Below are 14,935 nucleotides of genomic sequence, written 5' to 3'. Positions count from 1 at the left end.
GACCGATTCAACTGAACCGCCATTGTCCTCTACGCACAAGGTTGGTTTGAGGTAAAAAACTAAAATGTGATATATCAACGTTTAATGTTTATAAATATAAAGCGCAAATCAAAGTTATTTTGAAACAAAGAGGTTATAAAATGTGTCCAAAATACGGAGGATAAGAGTTTTGTGTTGGGTTCGTGTTGTGCTTGCTCACGTGATTTACACGAGTCTCCTTGGGTTGAAGATACTGTACGTAAATCAAGGAATTTACTACGATCGATCGTATCGGTGCGATGAGGGTACAGTATATGAGAAACACCTCACAAATACAAACTATAAGGAAATAATTTGAAAATTTTAGCTCGGGTTAGTCGGATATAACAAAACCAACTCAAGATTTGTCAACGAAGTATTTTATGTATAATCGTGGAGTATATAGACGCCGGTAGATCTACTGAACTGCATAATTTAATTGAAGAAGAAGAAGAATCATTAGGTTATTTTGTCTTCCGCGGTTGTCGGCTGCAGGATAATTGATCCTAACCATGATTCAGAGTTCAGATGGAGCACCATGACATGAGCATGAGACTTCTATGTGAGTTTTCGGGTCAATACTGTAAATTAGAATTGAGGACGAAGTAGAGGCGAACTTGGTCGAAATCGATTATTAAATGTCCATCCAATCCATCGACTGCTTTTCCGTGATGTTGTGATCGGGACTACCCTGTAGTGTATCTCAGAGCATCGAGTCCTTCGGCTATCTTGTTTGTGCTCCGTCGTCATACGCGCACTTTGCGGTGCCATGGCAACCTTGTGATAATGAATGAAGTGCTCGGATTTAATGGTCTTGACTTTCAGAATTTCAGAAAACTGTCCTCACTTCGTCTCTGGCCAGGCTTCCAGGAAAACCGATTAACGATGTTTGTCGGCGCCTGTTTACTGAGCTGCACACGTGACATGAGTTATAACAATAACACCTGGTCTCAGCTCAGCTCGAATGACACACGTGACACGTTACCTGAGTTATCTTCATCAAGCCCTGACCTGATGTTGGAATATCTTTAACAACTTATCCTGTAATCCATCTCTGTTTGTATGTTGTCGACGAGTTTTAAAGGGGGTGAAATCCATAGTGTGTGTGTGTGTGTGTGTGTGTGTGTGTGTGTGTGTGTGTGTGTGTGTGTGTGTGTGTGTGTGTGTGTGTGTGTGTGTGTGTGTGATATTATAATAAATATACATTTTCCTCAGTGAGTGTAATGTTTGAGGCACCCACAAAAAATAAAAAATGAAAAGCCAAAAAACCAAAAATAGAAAAACTACAAGCTGATGGATTGATGCTTCCTTCACCTGCATCACAAAGCTCCGTCCCTTGGATAGATGTGAAGCTGGTTGGCCCATCTGTTAGTATTATTTCGTGGACATGAGATCCAACTGTCTTTTGTGACGAGTAGGTGAGTTATCACCACCACTGAACAAATCTGTCCACAGGACATTCTCCCAGAAGGATTTTGGCTTGTTCAGGTGTGTTGTGGAAAAACTCCAGTCGGGCTTTCTTATGTCTCTCTCTCAGCAGCGGGGCCCTCCCCGGGTCTCCAACCATAGAATCCACGTTCATTGAGTTGGCGACGGATGGTGCGAGTTCAAACTGGCGTACCTTGTGTCTGAAGGTCAGCTTGAATATGTTTGGCAGTTGATTGAGGTGCTTTCTCCCTCATTCAAACAATCCTTCATTGCAATCTTAGATCAAGTTTTCTCTTGCGGCCACATCCAGGGAGGTTGGCTGCCGTATGGTGGACCGTATGGTGGACATTCCGTATGGTGGACCACCATAACATTCCGTATGGTGGACACAGGAACATCAAGGTCTCTGCAGATGGACGTGTAGCCTTGAGATTGTCCCTGCTTGGCTACAATCTTGTGTCTGACCTCCTCAGACAATTCTCTGATCCTCTTTCTGTTCTCCATGCTCATTGTGGTAGGCATAGTGACACAAAACAGCAGAATGACTCCTTTTCTCCATTCAAACTGGTTAAATGAGTGATTTTTATATTGCAGGCACCTGCAACTCACCATCGGTGAGTTCAATTCCAAAGTAAAAGAGAATCACCTGCTTGAAATCGAATAATTTATTACAACTGCTAAAAGTTGCCAATAATATTGTCCGGGCCATTTCAGGATTCCTGTGTGGAATAAGCTAAGATTTCGTACTTTTTTCAGCTTTTTGTACACCGCTCCTTTCCTGTGCCATCTCCAGGTGCTGCATGACGTCATTGCCGGGCACCGAAGGGGGCCCGGCAATGAAGCACGCTAGAAGGGAGTACTCGGTTTTCACTCCGGTTTCTTGTTTTCTTGTTTGTTTGTCCGGGCGATATCTCAGCCGTCATTTGAGGTAGGAAGCTGAAATTTCGGCACAATAGTGAGCAAGTGCTTTGGCAAAATTGTATTTTTTGTTTTTTGATTGATCAATTAATTGATTCGTTATTTAATTATTATCTATTAATTAAGTACTTATTTATTTCCTTTCTCATCTGGGCAATATCTCAGGCACCTTTTGAGCTAAGAAGCTGATATTTGGACATGACAATGATAAGTTATTTGGCTGTAAAGGCTTTTTTATGTATTCATAATCAATTAATGGTTTATTAATTTAATTATTTGATGAATGAGCTGGTTAATTGAATTTTTTAAGTTACAGATTCCGATGAAACAGTGGTGGTTTAGGTATTATATTAGGCAATTGATTAATTATTTAATTATTTTCTGATTATTATTTATTTATTTTTATTATTAATCATTTATTTATTTTCTTTCTCATCTGGGCAATATCTCAGGCACCTTTTGAGGTAGGAAGCTAATATTTGGACAGAACAGTGACTAATATTTGGACAAAGGATATTTTAGATTTATTGATTAATCAATTAATCGAATTATTTATTGATTAATCAATTAATTACTTAATTTTTTCGATTAATGGCTTATTTAATTAATTTTCATAAAGTTACAGCTTCGGATGAAGCACTGGTGGTTTAGGTACGCTATTAGCCAATTGCTTCAGAAAATATTTAATGGTCATTATTTATTTTAATCATGCAATTAATTAATCAATTATTGTACACCTCTCCCACCCAATACAGTCTCTATGGGCTGCACGGCGGTATTGCCGGGCGCCGGAGGTGCCATATTTAATAATTTTGCCAATTATTTATTTCGCATGGGGGTGGTGTACTTTGAATGTATCTGTACTTGTTTTGTTTTGTTCCACTCCAAACCAAAGATATACATATGTGGATACCAAAAGATTTTTTAATTTCAACAATTTTCTGGAAGAAATGGGAAATTCTTTGAAAAAAGTGCAAGGGTGCGAATATTTTTAGCCATGACTGTGTGACATGACATATATATATATATATATATAATTATATATATATATATATATATATATATATATATATATATATGTGGATACCAAAAGATTTTTTAATTTCAACAATTTTCTGGAAGAAATGGGAAATTCTTTGAAAAAAGTGCAAGGGTGCGAATATTTTTAGCCATGACTGTGTGACATGACATATATATATATATATATATATATATATATATATATATATATATATATATATATATATATATATATGGAGAAAGCCATAGATTGCTTCAGACGTCGGCTGGCAGAATGGCCTGGGGCCCTAGAATACTAGAGGTATGAACACTCACCTTTAACCTGTCCTAGTCTGGCTTTGAATCCTGACCCAGCTATAAACTGTCATGCTGGTGTTTCACAGGTAATGTGATTCATCAATGTGTGTGCCATTGGTTAAGCTGGGTGTCCTGTCTGTAGGAATTGGTGGCTGTTAAATATGCCATTAATTGGTCATTAGTGACAGCGTCTTCGGAAAGTATTCACACCCTTTGACTTTTTCACATTTTTGTTGTGTTACATCCTGAATTTAAAATGGATTCAATTGAGATTTTTTGGTCACTGATCTTCTCATAATACCCCATAATGTCAGTGAATTTTTTTTTTTTACAATTTTTTACAAAGCAATTAACAATGAAAAGCGGGAATGTCTCAAGTAAATAAGTATCAACCCCTTTGCTATGACACAGTCTAAATTGAGCTTGGGTGTATCCAATTTCCTTTGATCATTCTTGAGACGTCTCTACAACTTTATTGGAGACCACCTGTGGCAAATTCAATTGATTGGAGATGATGTATGAAGAAAAACACCTTTCTATACAAGGTCCCACAGTTGACACTGAATGTCTGAGCAGAAACAACCATAAAGTCAAAGGAACTGCTCGTAGAGTATTGAAAGTTCCCAAGAGCACAGTGAGCTCCATCATTAGGAAATGGAAATAGTATGGATCCATCCAGACTCTTCCTACAGTTGGCTGTCCGACCAAACTGAGCAACTGGACAAGAAGGACCAATGAGCGAGAACCCAATGACCACTTTGACAGAACTGCAGAGAGGATTGCTGAGATGGGAGAACCTGCCAAAAGGACAACAGTCTCTGCAGCAGACAAAGCTAGACTTTATGGGAGAGTGGCCAGACAGAAGCCACACCTGAGAAAAAGGCACATGACAGCACACCTGGAGTTTGCAAAAAGGCACGTGAAAAACTCTGAGACCATGAGGAAAAATATTCTGTGGTCTGATAAGATGAAAATTGAACTCTGGCTTGAATGCAAAGCGCTGCATCTAGCGGAAAACGAGCACAGCTCATCACCCATCAAACAACATCCCTACCGTGAAGCATGGTAGTGGCAGCCTCATGCTATACCAGCTATGGGGACCCTTTTCAGTGGCAAGGACTGGGAGACTTGTAAGTTGGTTGGTGGTTTTTGTTTGATGGGTGGCAGGTTGGTGGTCTTTCCGTCTTCTACCGACTCCTCTCTGGCCTTTCCCCCCCAGCTCTCTCTGGGCTCTGTCCCCCAAATATTCCTACAGGTCACACAAGATCTGCCTGCAACCCTCTTATGGTTAAACTGCCAAAATCAAGACTCTCTGCTCACCTTCACTCCTTCATTCCTCTTTTCTCCCGCCTCTGGAACAAACTCCCTCACTCTCTTCAATCCCACTCCACCCTCCAGGTCTTTAAAACAGCTGTTCACCACCATCTCTTATCTTCCCCCATCCAAAACCTTGATCTTTTCTACCCCCGCTAATTTCACCCCAAATCCACTTTTTTGAAATACCAACTTCTGTCCTGGAAGTCCTTGTGTTTTATACTTCTCCCACCCCCCCCCCCCCCTTCCCACGCCTCCTCCCCCCAAGCCCTCTCCCTCCCACACATCTCCCTGCTCTCAAATGTTGTGTTTGTGTGCTTCTCCTTCTCTCCCCATCTTGTCTTCCGCTCCCTCTTTTTATATATTTTGTTTGTCTGTTTGATTTGTTTGTGAAATAAATGTTAGCTCTTTCACGAGCCTCGATTCTGTATACAAAATAAAATAAAATAAAAAAATAGAGGGAACAATGAATGAAGCTAAATACAGGCAATTCTTTGAGGAGAACTGCTTCTGAGTGCACAAGACCTTACACTGTGGTGAAGATTTATGTTGAAACAGGACAATGACCCCAAGCATACAGCCAAAGCAACACTGGAATGGCTTCAGAACAAGACCGTGAAAGTTCTTGAGTGGCCCAGCCAAAGCCCAGACTTGAATCCCATTGAGAATCTGTGGAAAGACTTGAAGATTGCTGTTCACCAACGCACCTCATCCAACTTGGCAGAGCTTGAGCAATTCTGCAAGGATGAATGGGAGAAACTCCCCAAATCCAGATGTGTAAAGCTGATACATACAGTCACGTGAAAAAGTAAGTACACCCCATGTAAAGTTTTGACTTTTTCAACATATTTCAACTTACAGCTATTTGGTCTTCATCTATCTATAATTCCAGCAATCTCTGTGTGTGTGTGTGTGTGTCTGTGTGTGTGTTTGTTTGTCTGTGACCGCTGTTTCTCGACAACCACGGGTCCGATATACTTGAAACTTGCCAGGTATATTGCTGGGGACCCGAGGATGTGCCTTTTCAAGGTTTGAAATTAATCGGACAAGTAGTTACCGAGCTATGTCCAAAAAACGATTCAACCAATCAGAGAGCAGCGAGCTATCACGTGTGCCGAACGTGGCGAACAGACTCTGCCTCGGACGGCACATTTGAGAGCGTATTCATTTATTTCACGTTGGCAAACTATGTTGGCGTTAAACTATGTTTTAAAACTAATTAAAACTAATTTGCGATTCATCGTAACTGCGATTTGCGACCTTCCGGACAGTGAAGACTTCACTTCCGGCAGCCAATCACAGAACGCGTTGTTGCGAGCCGAGCCGAGCGCGTGCGCCATTACGGTTCGTAATTCGATTTCTTCCGGAGAAAATAATAATTTCTCGATTTCTTATGCGCATTATTTCTCCCAGAGCGAAGGGCGGAAGCGAAGAGCGTTGTTTTTTTTGTTTACGGGCGTACGGGCGTACGGGCGGGGTAGAGCGTACGGGTAGCGTTTTTTTTTTTTTTTGGCAAGGAACGGGCACCCACGTACGGGCATGCCCTAGTTTCAAACAATATTGATAGATAAAGGTGATATAATATAACAAATATCATGAAACATTTACATTTTGTAGTCCATTGTATAATTTAAATAAACATAAATGCAAATTTCGCATGTGGAAAAAGTAAGTACACCCCTACATTTATCACCACTTCAAATACCTAAAATTAGAATCAGGTTCACCAGCTCAGGTGCAAATGATTAGAACATCGTTGGAGAGGATCTTGGAGGAACCTTTCTCATTTAAACCTCAGACATTTAGTTTAGTTTGCTCTTTGTTGTTGAAGTGTGCGGCGTCACCATGCCTAGATCAAAAGAGCTCTCTGAGGCCTTCAGCAAGAAGGTTATAGATGCCTACGTGTCTGGGAAGGGATTTAAAAAGATCTCCAAACAATTTGAAATCAATCATTCGACTGTCCAGAAGATCATCTACAAGTGGAGAAGAATCCAAACAACTGCCAACTTGTTCAGGCCAGGCCGCCACAGCAAGTTCAGCCCGAGAGCAGACCGCAAGATGCTGAAGGAAGTCTCTAAGAACCCCAGAATGTCATCACGAGACCTACAGGTAGCTCTTGCCACTGTTGATGTCAAAGTGCACGAGTCTACCATTAGAAAGAGGCTGCACAAATTTGATCGACATGGGAGGTGTGCCAGGAGGAAATCTTTGCTGTCCAGAAAGAACATTTTCTGACAAATTGACATTGACAAATTCAACAAATCAATGACAAATTGATTGACATTTTCAATCCTGACAAATCTCACACTCTTACGATGTCTCTCCGTAAAGACCGACAGGACAACCCTCCCATCCACTTTCTGAATAATCCTCTCCAAGAAGTTCTGTCACTCAAGCTTTTGGGTCTCACTATCTGCCATGATCTTTCCTGGGAAAACCACATTTCAAATCTGGCCTCCAAAGCCAGTCGCCGACTGGGCATCCTCCGTCGTGCGAAGTCCTTCCTTGGCACACCTGAGCTCCTCACCACATACAAGGCTTTCATCCGCAGCTCAATGGAATACTGCTCTCCCCTCTGGGCTGGTGCGTCTGCCTCACACCTAGCTCGTCTTCACGCTGTTGAAACCAAAGCATTCAGAATCATTGGAATCTCCCGCGATGAAGCTAACTCCAAGGGCCTCTCACTCACTCACCACAGGCAGGTTGGTGGTCTTTCCGTCTTCTACCGACTCCTCTCTGACCTTGCCCCCCCAGCTCTCTCTGGGCTCTGTCCAGCAAATATTCCTACAGGTCGCACAAGATCTGCCTGCAACCCTCTTATGGTTAAACTGCCAAAATCAAGACTCGCTGCTCACCTTCACTCCTTCATTCCTCTTTTCTCCCGCCTCTGGTACAAACTCCCTCACTCTCTTCAATCCCACTCCACCGTCCAGGTCTTTAAAACAGCTGTTCACCACCATCTCCTATCTTCCCCCATCCAAAACCTTGATCTTTTCTATTCCCGCTAATTTCACCCCTATATTCCACTTTTTTGAAATACCAACTTCTGTCCTGGAAGTCCTTGGTGTCCTTGTGTTTGATACTTCTCCCACCCCACCCCCCCCCCCCCTCCGTTCCCACTCCTCCCCCCAAGCCCTCTCCCTCTCACACATCTCCCTGCTCTTAAATGTTGTGTGCTCTCAAGTGTTTGTGTGCTGCCCCTTCTCTTGTCTTCCGCTCCCTCTTTTTATATATTTTGTTTGTCTGGTTGATTTGTTTGTGAAGTAAATGTCAGCTCTTTCACGAGCCTCGATTCAGTATACAAAAACAAAACAAAAAAAAAAACATCAGGGCAAGACTAAAGTTTGCCAATGAACACCGAGGCAAAGACCAGCACTTCTGGAACTATGTGCTCTGGACAGATGAGTCAAAGGTAGAGCTATTTGGCCACAGTACCAGAAGACATGTTTGGCAAAAACCAAAGACAGCATTTGACCACAAGAACCTGATACCAACTGTAAAGCATGGTGGTGGAAATATTATGGTTTGGGGCAGCTTTGCTGCATCAGGGCCTGGGCAGCTCACCATCATAAAATCCACTATGAATTCTTCATTGTACCAGAGGGTGCTTGAGGATAATGTGAGGCCATCTGTTGGTTAGTTAAAGCTCAACCGAAGGTGGACCTTGCAACATGTCAATGACCTTAAACATACCAGTAAATCCACCAATGGAATGGCTCACTCCGCCTCACTTCCCACAGCCCTCCTGATTTATTTCATAGGTTAATTAAGTGTGAGACAGTAAGTGGTAAGACTGGAATGGTAGCGCCTGCAGTGAACCGAGCAGGAGCTATGGTTCCAGGGGGGAGGGAGAGGGCTGTGTTATGTCTGGGGTGCAGAGGAATATCTAGAGTCAGATAGATCTGTATAGGTAGGTATCTGACTGTCGCTATGGGGAATCTACCTGTAATAAGTTCGGTGTTTTTAGTCCGGTTTGTCGGTATAAGCTGTATTGGTGTCCCCGCTACGAGGGAGCAGGGCGTGCTAAATAGTGCAGGGATTATGGATAAGATTCCTTTGTTCGTCGTCCCCTCTGTCGTCAAACCTGTGTCCCTTATGGTAACGCACTCATATAAACACTTAGATAGGCCCTCTAGTGCAACAGTAATTAAATTCCCTTCCCTTACAAAGACTGTGGAAGACAAACAGGCAACGGCAGCGTACAACACCGGCGTGGGCATCAGACACTGGGCAGGCTGGGAACCACGCCCAGGAGGACTGTGATTGGTTGGCGCGGAAGGCGCGAACCTTGAGCGAATCAGCGTGGAAGGCACGAGGAGGTTCGGCAGACGGCGCGACGCTACGAGGCTCTGGTTTGTGGCGCGCCAAAAATGGTGTCACATGCCAAGTTACAAAAGGACTCGCTGGCAGGATTCTAGACGCTTCGCTCTGGGAGATTGAGTCGTGCTGACGGTTCGCGCTTGTTATTGCGTCGTGCTGAGACTTGGCGCTTGGTATTGAGTTGTGCTGGCCCTTCGCTTGTCGGTGTTCGTCTTTGGCTCTTGGCTCTTCGTCTTGAAAGGTCCTAGAGGTCGTGGGTTCGCCATCTTCTCGGTGCTCGGTGCTTTTGGTGCTGTGAGCGAACGGACCTCGTGGGCGGTCGACGAGGAGCCTGGAGTGGGGCGTTGGCTTGGGGCCGAGCAGAAGCGGACGGAGGGTTTCCTCGCACCGGAGCTTGGAGCCGCGTTGGACGGTGGACAAGACTGCAGACAGTTAAGATGCACCACATTTCACACGTACACGACGGACAGTTATTTTCGCAATTCATTCCCTTGTCTCGTATTTGGAAGTCGGTGTGCGGGATTTAGGACATTTTATTACCGGCGCGTATTTCCCTGTCCCGCTATCTCTTGTAAAATAAACCCTTGCAATATTTTCCCTTTCCATTCAAAATCTTGTGTCCATTTTGAGTTGATTCCCCTGCAGGATCGGAGCTGCGGTTGGATTGCTATCGGTAAGCGCTTCCACCTCTTCCTCTTCACTTTTCCCCCCACGTTTTATAGCAAAATCCATATTTGGTCTACGCCTCCATTAAAGCCGTTCGGTCTTCTGCGGTCTCTGGTGTTAACCTTGAGGGATTCGCACGACAATACTTATGTCAATTACATATTTCTGTATTTCATTTTCAATTGATTTGTAAAAAATTATAAGGACATGTTTTCACTTTGTCATTGTGGGGTATTTTGTGTAGATCGGTGACATAAAAATATAATTAAATCCATTTATAAATCCAGGCTGTAACACAAGAAAATGTGAAAAAGTCAAGGGGTGTGAATACTATATGAATGAACTGTAGATCATTAGTTGGTGGACGTTAAAGATCCTTCTCAGAAAGTATAGTGAGCTATCACTGTCACCATGAACAAATTACAAATTGCTGCCCGATGAACAAAATGTAGATCATTAGTTGGTGGATGGAAATTACCAATGAACAAAATGAGTAGAGGGCATTGCATCAGCGGCACAGCCAGCCATCAGCTAGTGATGCCACCCCGCAGTCTTGTGCTCCATACAAAAGAAAAATAGTTCAGATTTATCTGTTTCATAGTCCAGTGAAGGTAACATGTGTTTTGTTGGCCAATTTATTAGAATGTATGATAAGCTCTCCACCACAGGTCTACAAGAGCTTTGTGTTGCTATTGTTGTTGGGGTTGCTGCTGGGGGTCAATTTTTGAAATGTGCACCCATTGGTCGGACAGCTGCTGGACCACTCCCACATCTGTTGCTTGACTCCACCCACCATATCGTCGAGACTAAATGATATGGCCACCATCTTGGCTTTCTCGTGGGCCTAAGACATTAGTCCTGTTGGCCTCTGCTGATTTTACACTGCCTGGGTTTGTTGCATCAGATTTCCATTGGCTTTGTTTGGGTCGAGTGTTAGTAAAGATGAGGAACCCCCAAAATCTAATCATATTTCAAATAATAGTAAGATTTAATCCAGTCCGTCAGAATGCACATCAGAACGCACGGTGATCAAGTGTTACGTTACGCAATCAAGCGTTACATTATGTAATGAAGCGTTACATTATGCACATTGCTAAAACCATTGGCTTTGTTTGAGTCGAGTGTTATTTTGACGATGAGGGTCTTTAGCGTGGAAGGAAAATATGTCCGAAGCGTTTGGAATCTGAGTCAATCCTCTATTCCAACTGCCACCAACCAAACCTGCTCATCTCACTTTCACTTGCATCCGGTTCCGGAAAACCCTTGATCCACCCTAGCTCAATCATATTTACATATTTTAACAGGAAAGGCAAAATGATGCCTCTGCAGGACTCTGAAAAATCTAATCATATGTCAAACAATAGTGAGGTTTAATCAAGCCCATCAGAATGTAGGGTATGTCAGAACACTTGGTAATCATACGTTACATTATGTTACATAATCAAGCATTATGTTACACATTATTTAATAGCGCATTAAATGTGTGTTTCCCAATCTCGCTGTTCATTTTCTAAAAGTGCTTTAAATGCGTGTTTCCCAATTGGCCCGTTACCAGATTTAGTCGCAGGTTGTGACCACAGTGTGGTCATTCTTGTTATTCATTACTTTGCTGACAAATTTAATCAAAATATGGCATGTTGTACTTTACAAACATTCTGCTCTATCCTCTCTTATTTTCCCCTAGGTCATCTTTCATCTGCTTGGAAGTCAGATAACATCACCTCTGTCAACCATCCTTGCTGCTTTTATACGGCGTGAGCAAAACTCACTTCCACTTCTCCGCAATGCTGTTTTTTGTTTGTTTGTTTTTTTGTATACAAGATCGAGGCTCGTGTAAGAGCCAAATGTTTGATGTTTTGGCTTGAACCTCTGCTTAAAATGAGTGAAATGAAACATTTTGAAAATGTAGGATCTGATATAGTTTGTAAAGGTACTGGACAAAAACAAAATGCAAACGCCAATGTAAAGCCACTTAATATAGAGCATTGGGCCACCATGTGTGCCCATTACATCCTATATGCGCCGTGGCATATAGTCCACCAGCATCTGGAATTCTGCACGTGGGATGCGGCACCATTCTTCCACGAAAAAAGTCCATCAACTCACTCCTGTTTGATGTAGGTGGCTGTCTCAGGCGTCGTTCCAGAATATCCCATAAATGCTCATTTGGGTTCAGATTTGGTGACTGAGAAGGCCATGACGTATGGATAACATCAGTGTCATGCTCATCAAACCAATGAGCGATGACATGTATTCTATGGATGGGGGAATTGGGGGGGCGGGGAGGGGTCTCCTCTTTCAGCCATGCTAGCCATAATTATAGGCAACCAGGCCTGTGCAGCATTTTTATACATGACCCTAAGCATGCTTGGATGTTATTTGGTTAATTATCACATGGTCCACACCTGTATGCAAGCCGTTGCTTGGTGTCCCTAATTTATCCAAGTGTTTCCATCTTTTTTGGCCATTACATGTATATTGCAAGAAGACCCTATGATGTTTGTGTGGTGTGTGTCTCACGGTTCGAGATGGTATGTTCCACTAGTAATTATGGGTTCAACTCGCTCGGTTTTCAACATCACCATAATGCATATATATTGTTAAGTTGTTTAAACTTTCTTCATATAAGAAGAAGGTGATTCATAATACTGGATACCACCAGATGACACCATACAATACACATTTACATAGAGAGAATATGGATCTTCCTCCCACCCTGATCTCTCCTCTCCATATATGCTACCCAACCAGAAACCATACTTGGGGTAACCTTTGGCGACATGTAAAATTCGGTTGGATTTGGTTCAGTGTAGTTGTTTTTTTAAAGTTTTTGAATCATATATAAACAAACAAACAAGAAAGATATCATGCACAGCACAATACTTGAGAAACCAAATAAAAATAGTTGCCATGGAAACAGCAAATTGTCAATTTTGAAAATTTGATCTATCAAGTGTTTTACATGATTGCTCGTTAGGCATAACAAATTTGGCTGATACATCTTCTAATTGTGGCTTAATAGGGGTTTTGCATGATTTGGATGCCCCTTCACCTTGATTTTAGACCAAGTTTGACCAAACTTTACACAGCATATACTACAAATATGTACAAATAAGCTTTGGATGTTTCTATTTGGCATATTGAAAATTATTGATGTATGGTAATAATAAATTCACAAAAAGTCCCATTTGATTATAATGGGATGAAATTGTTGTCATGGAGACCATTGATATCAAAACGGCTAAATAGATTGTTTTGATTTTTGCTGAACGAGGTCTGTGACACAATATACAAATCCTGTTCAAATTTCAAATTGATTGGATTGAAATTTATGCTTTTATGTGACCTTGACCTTTGACCCTTTGAGCATTTGCCCTTAAAAAACGATGCTTCTCGGTTTTTATTGGTTAACCAATGCTGTGACAAATTATGATCAAACTAGCAGAGTGCCCACCCTCTGGATAGGTGGAAATAGTGCATTACTTGCTGAAAAATCTGTAGTCTGTATATTGCAAGAAGACTATAGATGTGTGTGTGCTGTGCGTGCAAAGGGGTCTAACGGGTCAAAAGGTCCACAGGTCAAAGGGGTATATAAGGGTATTTTCCAATAGTAGTTAGGGTCTAAAAGAGTCTAAGGGCTTTAAAGTATCTGAATGGGTGTAAAGGATCCAGGGGTCCAAGGTGTGTAATGGGTCTAAAGGGTATTTTCCAATAGTAGTTAGGGTCTAAAGGAGTCTGAGGGTGAAGTGGTCTAAATGGTCTTAATAGGTCTAAAATGTATTCAGGTGTCTAAAAGGTGTACATGGCTGAAAGGTATGTTCCAATAACACTTAATAAGGTATGTACCAAAGCATGAAGTATCACGCTCCATTAAAAAGGACATTTGCTTCCAGAATTGAGCCGGGACACAAGGACAACGCACCAACACTGCCTGCAGCATCTCGACAGCACGACCACGGCCTGTTGCAACTAGCGGGAGGCTCATAGGCCGATGATACAAATGTCGTCCTGAGTTAAAGCTAACTGTACAAAATCGACTCCATCAATTCATCATTTTGAAACGACATATTCTATTTGGTCACTGCACTCTTGCATTAGCCACATCGAGGTCAAATTGGAAAATTTAACACGAAGCAATGCATTATTTTGACTTCAAAATGCATGAACTTTGATCTGCTCATCCTTGGTAATTCCAATTTAAAGAAGAAACTGACAGATGCTCCTCTGTTTGGAGTTGAATCACTTTGCCGTATTCTGGATGGTCAATCACAGTACCATTCCAGGTGAATTTCTTCTTGAAGGCCCGCTCAAGCTTTTTCTTATCGAAGTCTTCAGCAATGCCTTGAACTGTGGTTAAGGTATTGCGACCATGCCGTTGTTGGATCCTTATGTGGATTCTAAAAAAAAAATTATACTTTGACATTATGGGGTATTGTGTATCAGATCAGTGAAATAAATCTCAATTTATCCATTTTTAATTCAGGCTGTAACACAACAAAATGTGAAAAAGATAAGGGGTGTGAATACTTTCTGAAGCCACTGTAGCAAGTGAACGATTGTGGTGTCATTCTGATGAGCTCTACCAAGGGCAAAACCATGGTCTGTGATGCCACTGTCCTTTACTTGTGAACTTTAAATCCACGGTCTTTAAAATAGATTTGAGTGTGCGCTGCTGAAGCTATCTAGGCAGGAAGTGAAGCGGTTCGCATGCGCTCATGACATTTAATGCTGTGATGCATTTATGATGTTGGAAGGGCTGTATTTGGATTATATACAGTGCCTATAGAAAGTCTGCACCCCCTTTCAAAATTTTCACCTTTTGTTGCCTTATAGCCTGGAATTAAAATGCATTAAATCAGAGTTTTTCCACCTTTATTTACACATCGTAACCCACAACTTCCAAGTGAAAAACAAATTCTACAAGTTTCAGGAAAATTAATTAAAAATACCAAAC

General features: G+C 42.0%; 1 protein-coding gene across 2 annotated transcripts in view; it reads left to right on the top strand.

Moving 5' to 3' along the window:
* Positions 1-446: 446 nt before the first annotated feature.
* LOC137435546 (uncharacterized) overlaps positions 447-14,935 on the top strand; it is a 46,178-nt gene continuing 31,689 nt past the window's right edge. Inside the window, exons 1-2 of one of the 2 annotated variants that reach the window (XM_068129440.2) lie at positions 447-580; positions 11,666-11,735. In XM_068129440.2, coding sequence (XP_067985541.2) covers positions 547-580; positions 11,666-11,735 — 104 coding nt within the window. In that variant the 5' untranslated portion in view covers positions 447-546. The remainder of the gene's footprint in view (positions 581-11,665; positions 11,736-14,935) is intronic. The other variant, XM_068129445.2, reaches the window with a different exon arrangement.

The sequence above is a fragment of the Myxine glutinosa genome, chromosome 1 (genome assembly GCF_964187855.1).
Source record: "Myxine glutinosa chromosome 1, kmMyxGlut1.1, whole genome shotgun sequence".
Classification (NCBI taxonomy): Eukaryota; Metazoa; Chordata; class Myxini; order Myxiniformes; family Myxinidae; genus Myxine; species Myxine glutinosa.
The sequence above is the reverse complement of the archived record's forward strand: the minus strand, read 5'-3'. Positions and strand labels throughout refer to the sequence as shown.